This window comes from Callorhinus ursinus, unplaced genomic scaffold, assembly GCF_003265705.2.
Source record: "Callorhinus ursinus isolate GAN/ISIS: 27379988/994484 unplaced genomic scaffold, GSC_fseal_2.0 scaffold86, whole genome shotgun sequence".
NCBI lineage: Eukaryota > Metazoa > Chordata > Mammalia > Carnivora > Otariidae > Callorhinus > Callorhinus ursinus.
The window spans coordinates 9144-23998 of record NW_027397148.1 but is presented as its reverse complement, the minus strand read 5'-3'; the positions used below and the strand labels follow the sequence as shown (position 1 = coordinate 23998).

The window sequence follows — 14855 nt, the reverse complement described above, 5'->3', positions numbered from 1 at the left end:
CACACACACACACACACACACACACACACACACACACACACACACACTTTCTCCTACCTAGCATGCTAATCCTTTTCCTCAAGGACTATTATATTATATTGTATTCTGTTGTGCTGTGTTGTATTCTGTTGTGCTGTGTTGTAGTGTATTGTATTTAGATGTGGCAGAAATAGCTGGCCTCACCCTCAGGCTGGAGGTAATAGGTGGAGAAGGCCATGGAACCAAACCTGGAGCCTGGGAACTGGGTTGGGACACATGAAAGTCCATCACTGCTATCCTAAGTCACAACACTGTGGCTCAGACTGAAAACCCCTGGTACTAGTTGCCATGGTAACCCTCAATGCTACAGCTGCTCCCCTGGCAGGAGATCACTTGGGGGATCTAATAAGCTCCACAGACTGCTGATAATGTTGTCAGCACTGAGGAATCTCTGCCCCCTGATATCCCACAGTCCCACCCCTTCACCAGGGCTTGAAAAGTCCCACTTGGGATGAGAAGAGAGGAAGATGTAAGTCAGTTCCTGCAGAACCAGAGGAGCCCACCCATGGTGTTTCCGATGGTCCTGAATACAATCAGCAGTAGAAAAGTCACATTTATGGGACTCACTTCACCCACCTTCCCAGGAGCAGGCTCAGTGTTTTCCCAGCAATGGTGGAACCTCCCCTCTACCCTCCCATGGCCCACAAGAGGTTTGCTGGCTTCAGGCCCCAAGTCCTCCCCTCCCTATGCCTAACACTCTTCTCCTGGACTTCACAACTGAAGGTTCAGATGCCCAGCAAGTGTGCCAGCTTATCACCTTGCCTGTGTCTTTACATAGCCTCTCACATCTTATACCTTGTCCCTGGGACACAGTGAGCTTCAACCAGCTCTGAGCGCAGGAGCCTGGGGAGGGAAGAGAAGGTCTCCGCTCTGACCCACAGAAGAGCACAGACCATGTGATGGAGGACTGTCCACCTGCTGAGATCCCCAGGCTCTGACCAAGAGCTTAGGAAAAGATGATTTACCTTTTGAAAGAGGAAAAAAAGACAGCTCAACAGTCTCAGATTTATGCACCATAGACCTCCAGGCAGTTTCTGCACCATAAGTTTTTTGTTGTTTTTTTGTTGTTGTTGTTTTTATTTTTCCTGAGGTTTCTGAAATGTTGAACAGAAAACTGGAAGAAGATACAAGTGACCTGGAAGCTACTTGGAAGTATGGTCAGTGTACATTCAAGTTATTTTTTTAATGTTTAATTTTTTACTTAAATAAATAAGTGATTCATCAGTCTTATATAACACCCAGTGCTCATTACATCATGTGCCCTCCTTAATGTCCATCACCCAGTTACCCCATCCCTCACCCCTTGCCCCTTCAGCAACCCTCAGTTTTGTTTCCTATTAGTGAGAGTCTCCTATAGTTTGTATACCTCTCTGATTTCATCTTGTTTTTCTCCTCTCTTCGCCTATGGATCCTCTGTTTTGTTTCTTATATTCCCCATATCAGTGAGATCATATGATAATTGTCTTTCTATGATTGACATATTTTGCTTAGGATAATACCCCCTAGTTCCATCCATGTCATTGCAAATGGAAAGACTTCATTTTTTTTTTGATGTCTGAGTAATATTCCATTGTATATATGAACCACATCTTCTTTATCCACTCATCTGTCAGTGGACATCTGGGCTCTTACCATAGTTTGGATATTGTGGATATTGCTGTTATACACATTGGGGTGCAGGTGCCCCTTCTTTTCACTACATTTCTATCTTTGGGGTAAATCCCTAGTAGTGCAATGGCTGGGTCGTAGGCCAGCTCTATTTTCAACTACAGTCAGAGTCCAGGTCCCTGAGCAAGTGAGGTATTTGTTCCACTTCCCCATCGGTGTGCGTCACCATAAGCAGCATTCTTGTGCCAGATTACAGAGTAATAATCAGCCTCATCTCAGGCTGCAGCCCCGAGATGCGCAGAAGCCCCGCATTGGCCGAGGCGTCTATGGAGCCCGAGAAGCGGCCGGGGACCCCGGAGCCCTGGTGCTTATCAGAGTCTGAGGAGAACCTCAGTAGACACCGGGGAGGGCTCCCTGGCTGCTGCTGGATCCAGTAGATGTTAGAGACGCCCACACCGATGTCCCTGCTCAGGGTGCAGGTGAGTCTGGCTGTCGTTCCCGGAGATGCTCAGAGGGAGGGCGGCCAGGTCAGCAGGGGCTGGGACAGGGAGCCTGCAAACGCACACATTCTTAATGAGCTGGGGCTACCTGGCAGCTGATAAGGGGTTAGATCAGGGTGGGTGACAGCTTGGGGCACTTCCCTGCTCCTCCAAAGCTTGTCCTTACCTGTGCATTGAGAGAGGATCAGGAGCAGGAGAGGGGTCCAGTCCATGGTGGTCACAGTCCCAGAGGTCCTAGAGCTGAGGCTGGGCTGAGCCAGGCCTTTCTTACCCACTTACTGCCTAAGGGGGAGGAGACTGTCATGTAAATTTGCCCCCATCTTTATCTGGCTTTGTCCCTCTCTGAGCAGGACCCTGAGGAGGGTTTGTGGATAGAGACATTGAAGGGGCAACGATGCTCTGAGTTTGCACTGTGGGGAGAATTCGGGAGGAAGCAGCTGTTTGGTCAAACCCCAGGTGTGTACAGGTGACTCTCTTGTACCATTGGGGACACAGTGGCTGAGACCTGAGCACTGTGTCAGGGACCAGTAGCCTCTAGAATGACTTGGTGTCACCAGTGGCTGGCTGACTGGAACACCCCCAGTGACTCCAGGAGAGCTTGTGGCCCCTGCCGCCTACGTGTCCATCCGCAGGCACCTGGGGAGCTCCTGTGGACTCTGCATCTGTCCTTGTCACAGCCATTCCACAAGCAGGGCGGGGCATGCCTGCGTGGCAAGCAGCGTGGTCAGGTTGAAGTTACTGATGTTAGTCCACTCCACGTGGAATCGGGAGGCTTGGATTTCACAGGAAACACTAATACAAAATAAATAAATTATCTGCTTGCTTTTTGATGTCTAGCGTCATAAAAGTCGTGCTTACGCTGTGCCCAGTTTCTTGTTGGCTATGATATGAGGAGCCCTGGCAGGTCTGCCTCATCACGGCCACTAGACAGGACATACTGTGCTCTTCAGAGTTCTTTCCCTGGGTTGTGCATCTCCCATCTGGATTCAGCCTCAGAATTTGACGTAATTTGAGCACAATTCTGGAGGTCAAAACCAGGTTCTTAATTGAGCCCCTACCCCATAAAGGCAGTCTGCCACAACTGGGCTGGTTCTGTGGCCTGACAGGGGCAATCTGCTGGTACTCCGTGGGATTCAGGACATTCCCACAGACAATAAGCACCTGCAGGCCTTAGCACGGTAACCCCAAATTCCCCACTCTCAAGAACTACCCCAACTGTCACATCATCCCAGAAACTTCCTGATGCCATAGAAGAGATGCTGTGTCCTTGTAACTGTAATTTGCAAGTTGTAATTTCTGACGTGTCGCCTGCATTGTCATTCTCAGCAGAGCAGTTATTCTAACCCCCAGAAAGTGATTTCTGGAGCAACTTTTTGGAAGACCTATTTCAAGTTCAGGGGGAAATCTGACTCATTCCTCTGGCCCCTTGTCTCTGGAGCAAGGAGTATAGGGACTCCAGAGGACTGTTCCTTTCCCCTTGATCCACACAGCTGAGGAGCAGGTTAGGACTCTCTTCATAAGATGCCACCCTGTGTCATCCCCACCTGTGTCCCTCTGTCCAGGGGAAATGACTGTGGTGGAGAGAAGACCCCTCCTGATGAGGGAGCTGTCACTGCCAGACTGCACAGGACAGGGTCTCCACATGGTGACAGTCCCCATGAGATCTGTTGGCAGACCTCAGACAAGCAAAAGCTGCAGCTTGCATTCAGTGAAGGTGCATGAGCCCTCCACTACCACAAAGATCCCCTGAACTGCACATGTGTGATGACAAGTGGTTCCAGCCATGATTATCTTGGCCTGCATGATTCACACGATGTCCACAATCATGAGAACAATCAGAGAGCTTTCACCAAAGTCCTGAGGCATTCCTGAGGTTGCAGAGCTTCTTGCTATGTGATATGATCCCATCAACACATGCTCAGGGGCACTACCAACTACCCAAGGTGTCCACGATGGGGGAGGGCGATTCTCTACCCTGGAGTGGTCAACATGTCCATTTATCAAACATCCACATTCAGGAGGAGCAAAATCTTCACTGCACACTGGCTGCAAATGCAAACCTCACAAGGTTCTGTGTTGTCCCCACCCATCAGCATTTACTGGGGAGATTTCAGGGATGGACTTGGCAAGGCACCCAACACTTCCTCCTCTCATGAGTCTGGGCAAAGCAGAGGAGAAAGGGCAAGGCCAATGGGATGGATATGGGGCTGTCTCCAGAGATGCTTCACTTTTAAATACCTGCACGGGTGAAAGGAATGGCTGGGATGGGGCTTCAGGAGGAGGAGCCTCAAGTGCTCCTGGGAGGTGTACAGCTAAGACTGGAATCCGTGTTGAAGAGACATAGAGATCTCTGGGGAGTGAGATCATTGAGGGAGGGACAGGGGGCAGTTTTGGCTAGCTCAGGTCAGGCCACCTGAGAGAGACTTTGGAGTCACCAACAGACTACCTTTGTTAACTCTCACTGTTACATGAAGGTAATGAAATCCCAGCCTTAAAGAGTGCCCAGGACATATCTGTCTGCAGAACATAAAGTGATTGGGTCTTATGCATCCAGAGATTAGGGTGAACCAAGGGCCATGGTGTTGCTAGGGGGTGGGAAAGAGGAACAGAGGAGGTGCTCCGAGGGACCATTTCTGACACCACATCAGCCATTTACCTGTGCAAAGAGAAGTGGAAAAGGGAGAGGCCCAGGCTGGGAGGGGTGTCCCCAGAGTCAGCTTCCTGCAACATTGGAGGGGGAACACAGCTAGCCAGTATCTCCGTGATCCTATCTCCATAACTTGGGGAATCGGAACTTCTTTTCTCTTCTGTTTTGTCCCTAAACCCTGAGTATTCACAGCCTTGTCAGCATTGTGGCACGAGCCTCAGATCACCAAGAGATGAAGAAGAAGCATGGCTCTTATAGAACCTGCTTCAGTGATGAGGGAGCTGGATGCTGGATGTCCAGTGCACACAGGGAGGTCACGCACACAGTCACATCTTACTTTAGAGAAGGATCTGTTGCTCAGCATCCTTGGAGCTACAGAGACCTGCTTCCTCTGGGCCTCAGGGGGGAAAAACAGTTCCCAGAAAGGGGGAAAAAAAAAAACAGTTCCCAGAGAAAGACTGGAATCAGCAGATGCAGGAAGAATGTGGCTCACTCCTAATGCTGGGCCCTGGAAGATGGGCATGGGCCATGTTGGACCCAGTGACCCACCACAAGCACTCAGACCACCCACGTCTCTGAGTCAGGCTTAGACCCTGGGCTGGCATGGGTGGGGTCACCCGCCTCCATCCTGCCAATAATGCCCCTGAAGTGGTACTTTGCCTTAAGACCTGATTTACTCCTATGGAGACAGTGAGATCTATATAAGAAAATATTAGCAGTGGACCCAATGAACCCTGTAAAGTAAATGAGAGGACATTTGCACATACAAATGTCCTAAGAAGGATGGATGAAGGCTGGATGAAGAGATGAGAACAGATGTCACCTGGAGTAGCCTTGGTACCAGGCAGGGCAGGGGTGACTGCAGCATGCAGAGAGAGCACTGGGGAGGTTTTAGTCACACTTCCCCAAGGTTCTGTAGGACATTATCCATATAAGGGCTGCCATGTCCAGTATTACAGTAAGAGTCCGCCTCATCCTCAGCCTGCAGCCCCAAGATGCGCAGAAGCCCCGCCTAGGCCGAGGCGTCTTTGGAGCCCGAGAAGCGGCCGAGGACCCCGGAGCCCTGGTGCTTCTCGGAGTCTGAGGAGAACCTCGGCAGACACCGGGGAGGGCTCCCTGGCTGCTGCTGGATCCAGTAGCTGTCAGAGCCGCCCACACCGATGTCCCTGCTCAGGGTGCAGGTGAGTCCCTCAGTTGCTTCCAGAGCTGCAGAGAGGGAGGGCGGCCGGGTCAGCACGGGCCGAGAGAGGTGAGCGCAGACACAGGTCTCATGGGTGATAGGGCAGGGACAAGTGTACAGTTTCTCAGACTCTGTGACTGAGGAGCTGACACCAGCTGTAGGGCTGTCTTGTGTCCCCGAGGCCTGTCCCGACGGTGCCATGAGAAAGCAAAACAAGAAGGACAGGAATCCAGGCCATGGTGACACAGACCCAGGTCCCCACAGTGGGCGGGGCTGCCCCAGGCCTCCTTTTCTCCTCCACCCTCTGCCCCAGGAGGGGCTGTCCATGCAAACGGGGTCCACCCAGTGACTGCCCAGCCCCTCCCTGAGCCCTGGTGCTGGAGCTCAGCTCACAGACACACTGAGGATGGGGGTTGGTCTCACCCCAGGGGAGAGCCCTGGGAGGACGCACCTGCTGACAGGACCACACAGGTCCCTGCTCTGGGGACTCTGCCAGACCCGAGAAGACACAGCGGCTGAATCCCCATCAGGGAACACAAGACCCAGTCTCCCGTCCCAGGCTTCATTGAGTGAAACCCCTCCCTGAGCCTCCGCGGAGGGTCAGCCACCGTCTGGGCCCACAGCACCCCCTGCTGGTCACAGGGCGCACACCTCACAAGGCCCAAAGCCCTGAGAGCCCAGCTGGTTTCTGCAGGTCACCAGGTCCCTGTCTGTATTGACACATCCATGTTCTGATTTCTAGTACAGGTTTCTTCTGCAATCTGACAGTTGAACATTCCTCCAAATCCTTTCTTATTTTAACATGGCATAATGTGAAGGAGTATTTCCAATCAATTTATATGATTTTTTTTTATTCCCAGACCTAAAAAATAACCTCTCTTTGATTTTCCTGACACGTTAGGAAATATATTTCTAGCCAATGCAGAAATTAAATGGACATAAAGCACAGATACTCACAGTTCAAACATCTGGCAGCTTGATGGTACCATGGTAAATGAAGTTCTTTTTTTTTTTTTCATTATGATCAGATAGCCACCATATAGTACATCCTAAGTTTTCGTTGTGGTATTAAACGATTCATTAGTTGCGTATAACACCCAGTGCTCATCCCAACACGTGCCCTCCTTAATACCCATCACCCAGTCACCCCTCCGCCCACCCCTCTCCCCTCTGTAAGTGAATATTTTCAGGGGAAAATTAACCATACTAACATCAAATTAGGAGATTTATCCAAAGATCACACACATAAAAAATAAAGAAAAAAAGCATGTGGTTCATACTCTGAAGTAAGAATGACACTATCTGAAAACATTTGTGTGAACATTTGTGTGAATGTTATAAAATACCCTTTCCCTGTGCAGTTGCTAGGGAGCAGAAAGAACGAGAAGGGTGGTTGTGGATGTGATGATGGATTTGGGAACAACATACAATTTCCAGAGTAATAGGTGAACGAGAAGCCACAAATTTGGAGTTCATCCCATTATTCAATAAAAAGGTGATTGAATGCTCATTTCTGAATTGTTAGTAAATTTTTTAATGAAATTTGCATGATCATTTTTTCCCTTTATAATCATCTGTGTTCAGAGACTTAAGTGACATCAGACATAAATATTCATATTAAATTCAATGATATTTATTAAACAAAGTTATTCCTGAAAAAGTAGTTACTGTGTAACTATATGTATGAAATTTTGAGATGAAAAGGACCTAAAAATTAAGGGGAAATGGAACAATTAGAAAGGATAATTGAAACATCTGAAGTTGTATGTATCTGTTCTCATCCATCACTACAAAATGATGAAGCAAATGAGAAGAAACAGAACAGTCATAAATACCATCTATGGGTATTGCTCATAAGGAAGTTGCATGTATTGTGTGGTTCATCAAACATGAGCAGAGACACCATGATTTCCACAAGGATTCCTGACCACTAGAGGGAGCCCTGAGACAACCCTGCTGATTGTCCCAGTCATTCTCATGGGTCCGCATTACTGAATTACCGTCCCTGAGGACTGTCTTGGGGGCAAGTAGGAGCCAGCTCTGAATGGGAGAAGTGGGAAGCTGGATGAGGGAGAACTAGGGCACCAGGAGCCCCTCACAATGAGAAGGACAGACAGTAGCTGTCCAGATGTTCCATGGTGATGCTGCTTCATACAGCCAAGTGCTGCCTTTGGGCTGTGCTTTCAACCCCTGAAGGACATGCCCATGCACCACTCCTGCCCTGGGCTAAGGTTGCAGTGAGTCCCAAGGCAATGTGTGCGGTGACCCCCCCTCCCCCACCCCACTTTCTCATGGAACCAGAGCTGAGGACTCAGGGGCTCTCTCGCTAACTGGGGCAGCTGACGTACTGTGCATATTACTTACCTCACATCTGCTGTCCGTCCCTGCAGGTTCATGCCCTCAAAAATCTTTCCACTAGGAATGCAAGCTGGTGCAACCACTCTGGAAAACAGTATGGAGGTTCCTCAAACAGTTGAAAATAGAGCTACCATACGATCCAGCAATTGCACTACTGGGTATTTACCCCAAAGATACAAATGTAGGGATCCGAAGGGGTACGTGCACCCCAATGTATATAGCAGCAATGTCCACAATAGCCAAACTGTGGAAAGAGCCAAGATGTCCATCGACAGATGAATGGATAAAGAAGATGTGGTATATATACACAATGGAATATTATGCAGCCATCAAAAGGAATGGGATCTTGCCATTTGCAACGATGTGGATGGAACTGGAGGGTGTTATGCTGAGTGCAATAAGTCAATCAGAGAAAGACATGTATCATATGACCTCACTGATATGAGGAATTCTTAATCTCAGGAAACAAACTGAGTGTTGCTGGAGTGGTTGGGGGTGGGAGGGATGGGGTGGCTGGGTGATAGACATTGGGGAGGGTATGTGCTATGGTGAGCTCTGCGAATTGTGCAAGGCTGTTGAATCACAGATCTGTACTTCTGAAACAAATAATGCAACATATGTTAAGAAAAAAGAAAAAGAAGAAGATAGCAGGAGGGGAAGAATGAAGGGGAGTAAATCGGAGGGGGAGACGAACCATGAGAGATGATGGACTCTGAAAAACAAACTGAGGGTTCTAGAGGGGAGGCGGGTGGGGGGATGGGTTAGCCTGGTGATGGGTATTAAAGAGGGCACATTCTGCATGGAGCACTGGGTGTTATGCACAAACAATGAATCATGGAACACTACATCAAAAACAAATGATGTAATGTATGGTGATTAACATAACAATAAAGATTTTAAAAAAAGAAAAAGAAAGTCATAAGGAAGAGAAAATTTTAAAAAACCCAAAAAACAAAAAAAAATTCTTTCCACTAGTGTCCTCATGGAACACCTTTTTATGGATTGAGATTTGTGAAGGGCAGAGGAATCTTGGCCATGCTGAAGCCCCCAGACTCTGCTTGCAGAGGACAAATATTTGGAAATCTGACACTCCCATCCGCAGGTGTCACTGATCCTATGACCATTTGCCCTCATAGGCCAGGTATCTTCATACAAATCTGTCCCTGTTTGTCCATCTATCCCTGCCTGGACGTAGGCCAGGATGACAACTCATGATGATGGAGGATGAAATTTGATGCAGGGGTGTGAGTCAGTGCTGAGTACTCATATGGTTTTTGGGGACCCAACAAGCAGAAAGTCTCACTTGGCTGAGGATACTGCTTGGTCAGTTATGCAACACTCAGTAGAGTATTTTCCTAGTTGGCTTAGCCAGAGTCTTGTCCCTTCTGGACAAGCTCAGCAGTGCCCCCTGCTGAGCTCAGAGCCCCCCTGACACCACCCAGCTCTCCTGGACCATCCTGATGTCAGATGGATTTTTCTGATGGTACTACCCAGGTGCATAGAATGAGTAGGTCTCCTACACCATGATTGGGACTGTGACATTAATTTTTTTCCAGTTCACTAATGAACTCTGGACAGCTAAGCACAGAATGTATTGCACAGTGATTATGTCACCAGATATTCAGAATTACCTGGCATTTGGATTTCTTCAGCCCTGTACTGGAGCCATCACCAATCCATGACCAGCTTGAACTGGTCCATAAGATTAAGGTTTTATCTTCCCCAGAGTTCCCCCGTGTTCATAACTGGAATTGATTGTACATGTGTTCCTCTTATAGGGTGTCTTATTCTGCTGTTGTTCTTGTTGGTGTTAAGGGTCTCTTGTTAGGTTACCCCAGCCCACATTGTACAGGACTTGACATTTGATGTCTGTATCTGTCATGAGACTACAACATTGTTGGGAAAAGTGTCTTCTGCTCATTCATACCTCTCTTGGTTTCCATTTGCCCTGTAAACCTGGAAATCCCTTATTTTCTTTTGCTTCTCTGATACATTTAACATATTTTTAGTGGAGTTTTGTAATTGTTCTTAGTAAGACAATTGGTATAAAAAAAATCGTTGCTATAGTGGAACCTCCTCTGAATTAGAGGTCCTCCTTCCACTTCTGAACCGCAGGACCCTCGTGAGCTGTTACTCACCAGCACAGGGTCTGATCAAGTTTGTTGAGAGCTCCATGGACCATCACTTAGAAAAATAAGACTATCTAGAAATTTTCCTATAATAAAAGTTTATCTGATAAGGGATTTGGGTTCACAGGATCTAGACCTGCAATAACAGATTTATTTAACATCATCCCAACCAAAGAACCTGAGAGAGAAAGTATGTGAACTCTCGATTAAACAGGGAGAAGTGAGCATGTCTGAGGGCCCTGTCCTCAAAGGGGAGGGGTCATCTCCTGCCCCAGGGCATTCCCATGATCCCCAGGGCACCATTGGAAGAGACAGAGAAACACAGACCAGCCAGTTTCACAGTCAGGAAATGATCAGCTAATCCTGGGACAGGACCATGGGACATATAGGGAGCTTGGCAGAGGGGACTTGGGTCTCTCAGGCCACAGTCCCATATTATTGCTTTCCTTACCATCCCCACCCAACAAGTGTGGGGGATACTTTTGCTTCTTGAGACAAAGTGAGTTTGTTTGGACTGGGACACAGTAAGAAAGGTTATTTTCTTTTTTTAAAAAAGATTTTCTTTATTTAAGAGACAGAAAGAGAGAGAACATGATGGGGGGTGCAGAGGGAGAGGGAGAGGCAGACTCCCCACTGAGCAGAGAGCCTGATGCTGGGCTTGATCCCAGGGCTCCGGGATCATGACCTAAGCCTAAGGCAGATGCTTAACTGGCTGAGCCATCCAGGTGCCCTGAAAGTAAGTTATTTTCATGGAGCCCATAAGACAGACAGAGTCAAGTATGTGGAGTTCTCTGGTTTCTGAAGCACAAGCTACACCAGAGAAGTAGAGCTGCTGTTGGTCACAGGCAAGGATGGGGGAAGATGAGTCAGAGCATTTAATGGGGGGCAGATGTTTTTCTTACTTCCCTGTGGAAGGGTAGCTCTTGGTGGCACAGGGGCTGTGCTCAGCTCTGTGATGCTGGGAGTCAGTCTCATCCTCAGGCTGCAGGCCAGGGGTGAACAAGGAGGTCATGATGATAAACCAGGAGCAGAAATGTTGGCCTGGGATTCCTGAAGACACATCACTGGTGTCCTAGGTCACAGACTCAGGGGCTCTGCCTGGGACACCTTGCTCCCAGCCATCATGAGAACCTCCAAAGTGTCTACTGCACTCCGTGTGACCAAGGTGACTCAACATTGGGACCCTACTGAGAGCTTCAGAGGGAGTGTTGTTGCACATATCAGGGGGTTTTTGATACTTCACAACCCTGGTTGACACCCTACGTGCATAAAAGCTCCTACAGGGCAGAAAAGGAGAAGAGGACACACATCACTTCCCATGGGCTCTGGAAACCCACCCATGGGAGCTCATGAGGGGTGAGCGGTATCACCTGTGGGACTCAGCCGTTTCCTAGGAATGCTGGATTCTCTCCCCTTCACCCTCCCCAGCCCCTGAAATAGGTTTGCTGGCCTCCAGTAGCAAATGTCCCCCACCTAACCCCCATGTCCTTGACATGACAGTGGAAGACACAGACAGCACAGCAGTGAGCCAGGCCAGCTCTGAGCCCTGACCTCCCCCAGGCCTGCATTTGCCATCTTCCTGCCTCATTTCAGGAGCACAGTCTACCTCTGCCAGCCTCTCAGATGGGACTGGGACGGAGGGTCTCTCCAGGGCTTCAGGAGCAGAAGCCATGTCTACAGGACTGTCCACCTGCTGAGATGGTGCCTTGCTCTGACCAAGAAAGCTAGTAGCCATTGCTCGTTTCTTTCACTGGGTATAAGTTCAGTTTTGCTGTGATTTTGTTTGTTTCTTATTTGATTTGTTTCCTTCATTTTTGTCTAAGACTAAAGTTTCATTGACGGGAATTTGACAGAGAAGGATTCTAGCTCCTGGCAGAGGCTCCTGGACAAGGTCCTGTGGGTGTCCCCACAGCTGCTCCATCCACCCACTCCTGGGTCCCACTCACAGCAGCCATAACTCAGAGCAGGTCAGGGATTTTTTTCTACTTCCCCTTCAACCTGTGTCACTGTGAGAAGCACCACTGTCTCCAACAAGACAGTGATAGTCCGCCTCGGCCTCAGCCTGCAGCCCCGAGATGCTCAGAAGCCCTGCATTGGCCAAGGCGTCTTTGGAGCCCGAGAAGCAGCCGGGGACCCCGGAGCCCTGGTGATTATCAGAGTCCGAGGAGAACCTCAGCAGACACCAAGGAGGGCTCCCTGGCCGCTGCTGGATCCAGTACATGCAGTAGCCGCCAACACTGATGTCCCTGCTCAGGGTGCAGGTGAGTCTGGCCGTTGTTCCTGGAGATGCCGAGAGGGAGGGCGTCCGTGTCAGCACGGGCTGGGACAGGGAGCCTGCAGACACACACACTCATGGGTGATGGGGCATTTCCACTGGGAGTTTCTCAGCCTTAGGGGGTGATAATATCTGGGAAGATCCCAAGAAGTCAGATGATGTCCCTACCTGAGCAGAGAGAGAGGAACAGGAAGAGGAGAGGAGTCCAAGCCATGATGACACAGCCCTTGGTCCCCACAGTGGAACTGGGCTGTCCCAGGCTTGCCTTATCCTCCCTACTGTCCCCATGCAAATGAGGGTGCTCTTTATGCAAATTTGCACCCCCTTTCAGACTCGCTCAGGCTCCACCTGATCAGTGAATCAGGATCCTGAGAAGGGACTGAGGGCAAGGCCTGCTCTGAGTGGGACCCAGGAGGGGGTGGAGGGAGCAGCTGTGGGAAGCCCCATGCTGGGTCTGGTTTAAAGAACACGGATACATGTCTGTGATTTGAGACGCTTATAACATAGAGAGGAAAGTCGTGAAGAAATAAACACTCCTGTGGAAATGAGAATGCCTACAAAACATAACTCATAGAAAAGAGTGAGATTATCCCCCCCCTTGGGACATTCTGGGAGCTCCTCTTCTGAGGGGACTTTCAAGCATGTCTCAGGAGAGGGGTGACCGTGTTCTCCATATGAGCTCATAGAAGAGAAAATCAAAACAGGGTGTGAAGATGCTCAAACCATGAAGGGACACCACAATTTCACAGAGTGACGAAATGATCTGGTGACAGTGTGCACAGGGGAATAGAGGGCGGACACAGCAGGGCAGGACTGAAGAGCCTACGTGGTCAAGGAAGAGCAACTGAGGCAGGGAAAGAGGAGGCGCGGACGCAGGCGGCTGTGCTCCCAGGAGACACGCAGGCTGTGGAGCAGAAGGAACACGGGGAGAGAAGGAGGAAGAGTAGAGTGGGAACTGGGGGTTTCTGCTCCGACTGCCCCGTCCGACGGCACTGCTGTTCACTGCAGCGGAGCATGAGGTAAGGGGATGCCTCTCTGTTCATAAAAGCATTGAAGGTCTGAGAAAGAAGTAGAAACCCTGAAGTCCAAGCTCAGAAATGGTGGACCCTGACCTTTAGTGGCAGCAAGCAGGGACCGCGGCCTGCGTCTGGTGTCCAGGTGTGGTGAGCAGTCCCTGGTGCGGGTGTGGACATGAGGGAGGGACAGGAGGCTGGGACAGAAACCTGGACACCACCCACGTGTCCAGAACGGGTGAGAGGAGTCCTGCAAGCAAAGTCGCTCAGTCCAGGCTGGCTCCCATAGCAGACCCTTCAGCATTCCTGCAGCGTGTGTGTTAGCGACGTCCTACCTGCTGCTCAGGATACCGAGTGGTGAGCTGGGTGAGCTGTCTTTCTCATACACATGTTCAGGGAGGACTGAGGACAGTGAAGATGTGGTTGGTGGTGATGATTGTAGACCTTTAAACTCAAGGGTGAGCTCAGGACAGGTCCTGAGGATGCATGAGTGTGGAGCATCCAAGGTCAGGCTGAAATGCCTTGGACAGTGAGCATCATGAAGAAGTGGGGATGGAGAAGAACCCAAACTTCTCACCCTACCTGCACATCCCCAGGACCTCTAGCCACAGGGAGGCAGAGCTCTAGGCTCTCTCTCATCCCCTCACCCTTTGGGAGGAAGAGCACTGCATTCTGGTCACTGCCCCCTACCTCCACTTCCTCTTCCTGGTGTCTGTCATGAGGAGTGGACTGGGAGGACCCACGTGAGCTCTGAGCTTCCCGGGGTCAAAGCAGCTGGGCCCTGGGCCCAGACTCAAGCAGACACTGCATTCCCAGCTGCCCTCACCCCATGGACCCCAGGAACAGGTTCCACAGTGCCGCTGCTAACCCCAGCTCTTGTCCCCCCTGACTGAGATGAGGGGACAGGACACCAGAGCAGAGATCCCCCGCTTCCAGCACTGTGGGCCCCCTGCCCACTCTCCATGGAGGATGGGCCACACTTGGGCCATCCTTAGACTGGAGCCCCATGGCCACACTCAGAATTTCCTGCTGTGGCTCCTCACTGAGGACTGTCTCTAACTGTCCCCACTTCTCCAGTGCTTCTCCACTAACAGGGTGAAGTGAGG

At 50.0% G+C, this 14855-nt stretch overlaps 2 gene segments (V, D, J or C); both read right to left on the bottom strand.

Moving 5' to 3' along the window:
* Positions 1-1897: 1897 nt before the first annotated feature.
* Positions 1898-2359, bottom strand: LOC112817871 (immunoglobulin lambda variable 5-37-like). The segment is given in 2 exon segments: positions 1898-2136; positions 2314-2359. Coding segments are annotated over 2 exon segments (285 nt in total).
* A 9060-nt stretch (positions 2360-11419) lies between these two features.
* LOC141371675 (probable non-functional immunoglobulin lambda variable 5-48) lies at positions 11420-12950 on the bottom strand. The segment is given in 2 exon segments: positions 11420-12795; positions 12905-12950. Coding segments are annotated over 2 exon segments (387 nt in total).
* Positions 12951-14855: the final 1905 nt, after the last annotated feature.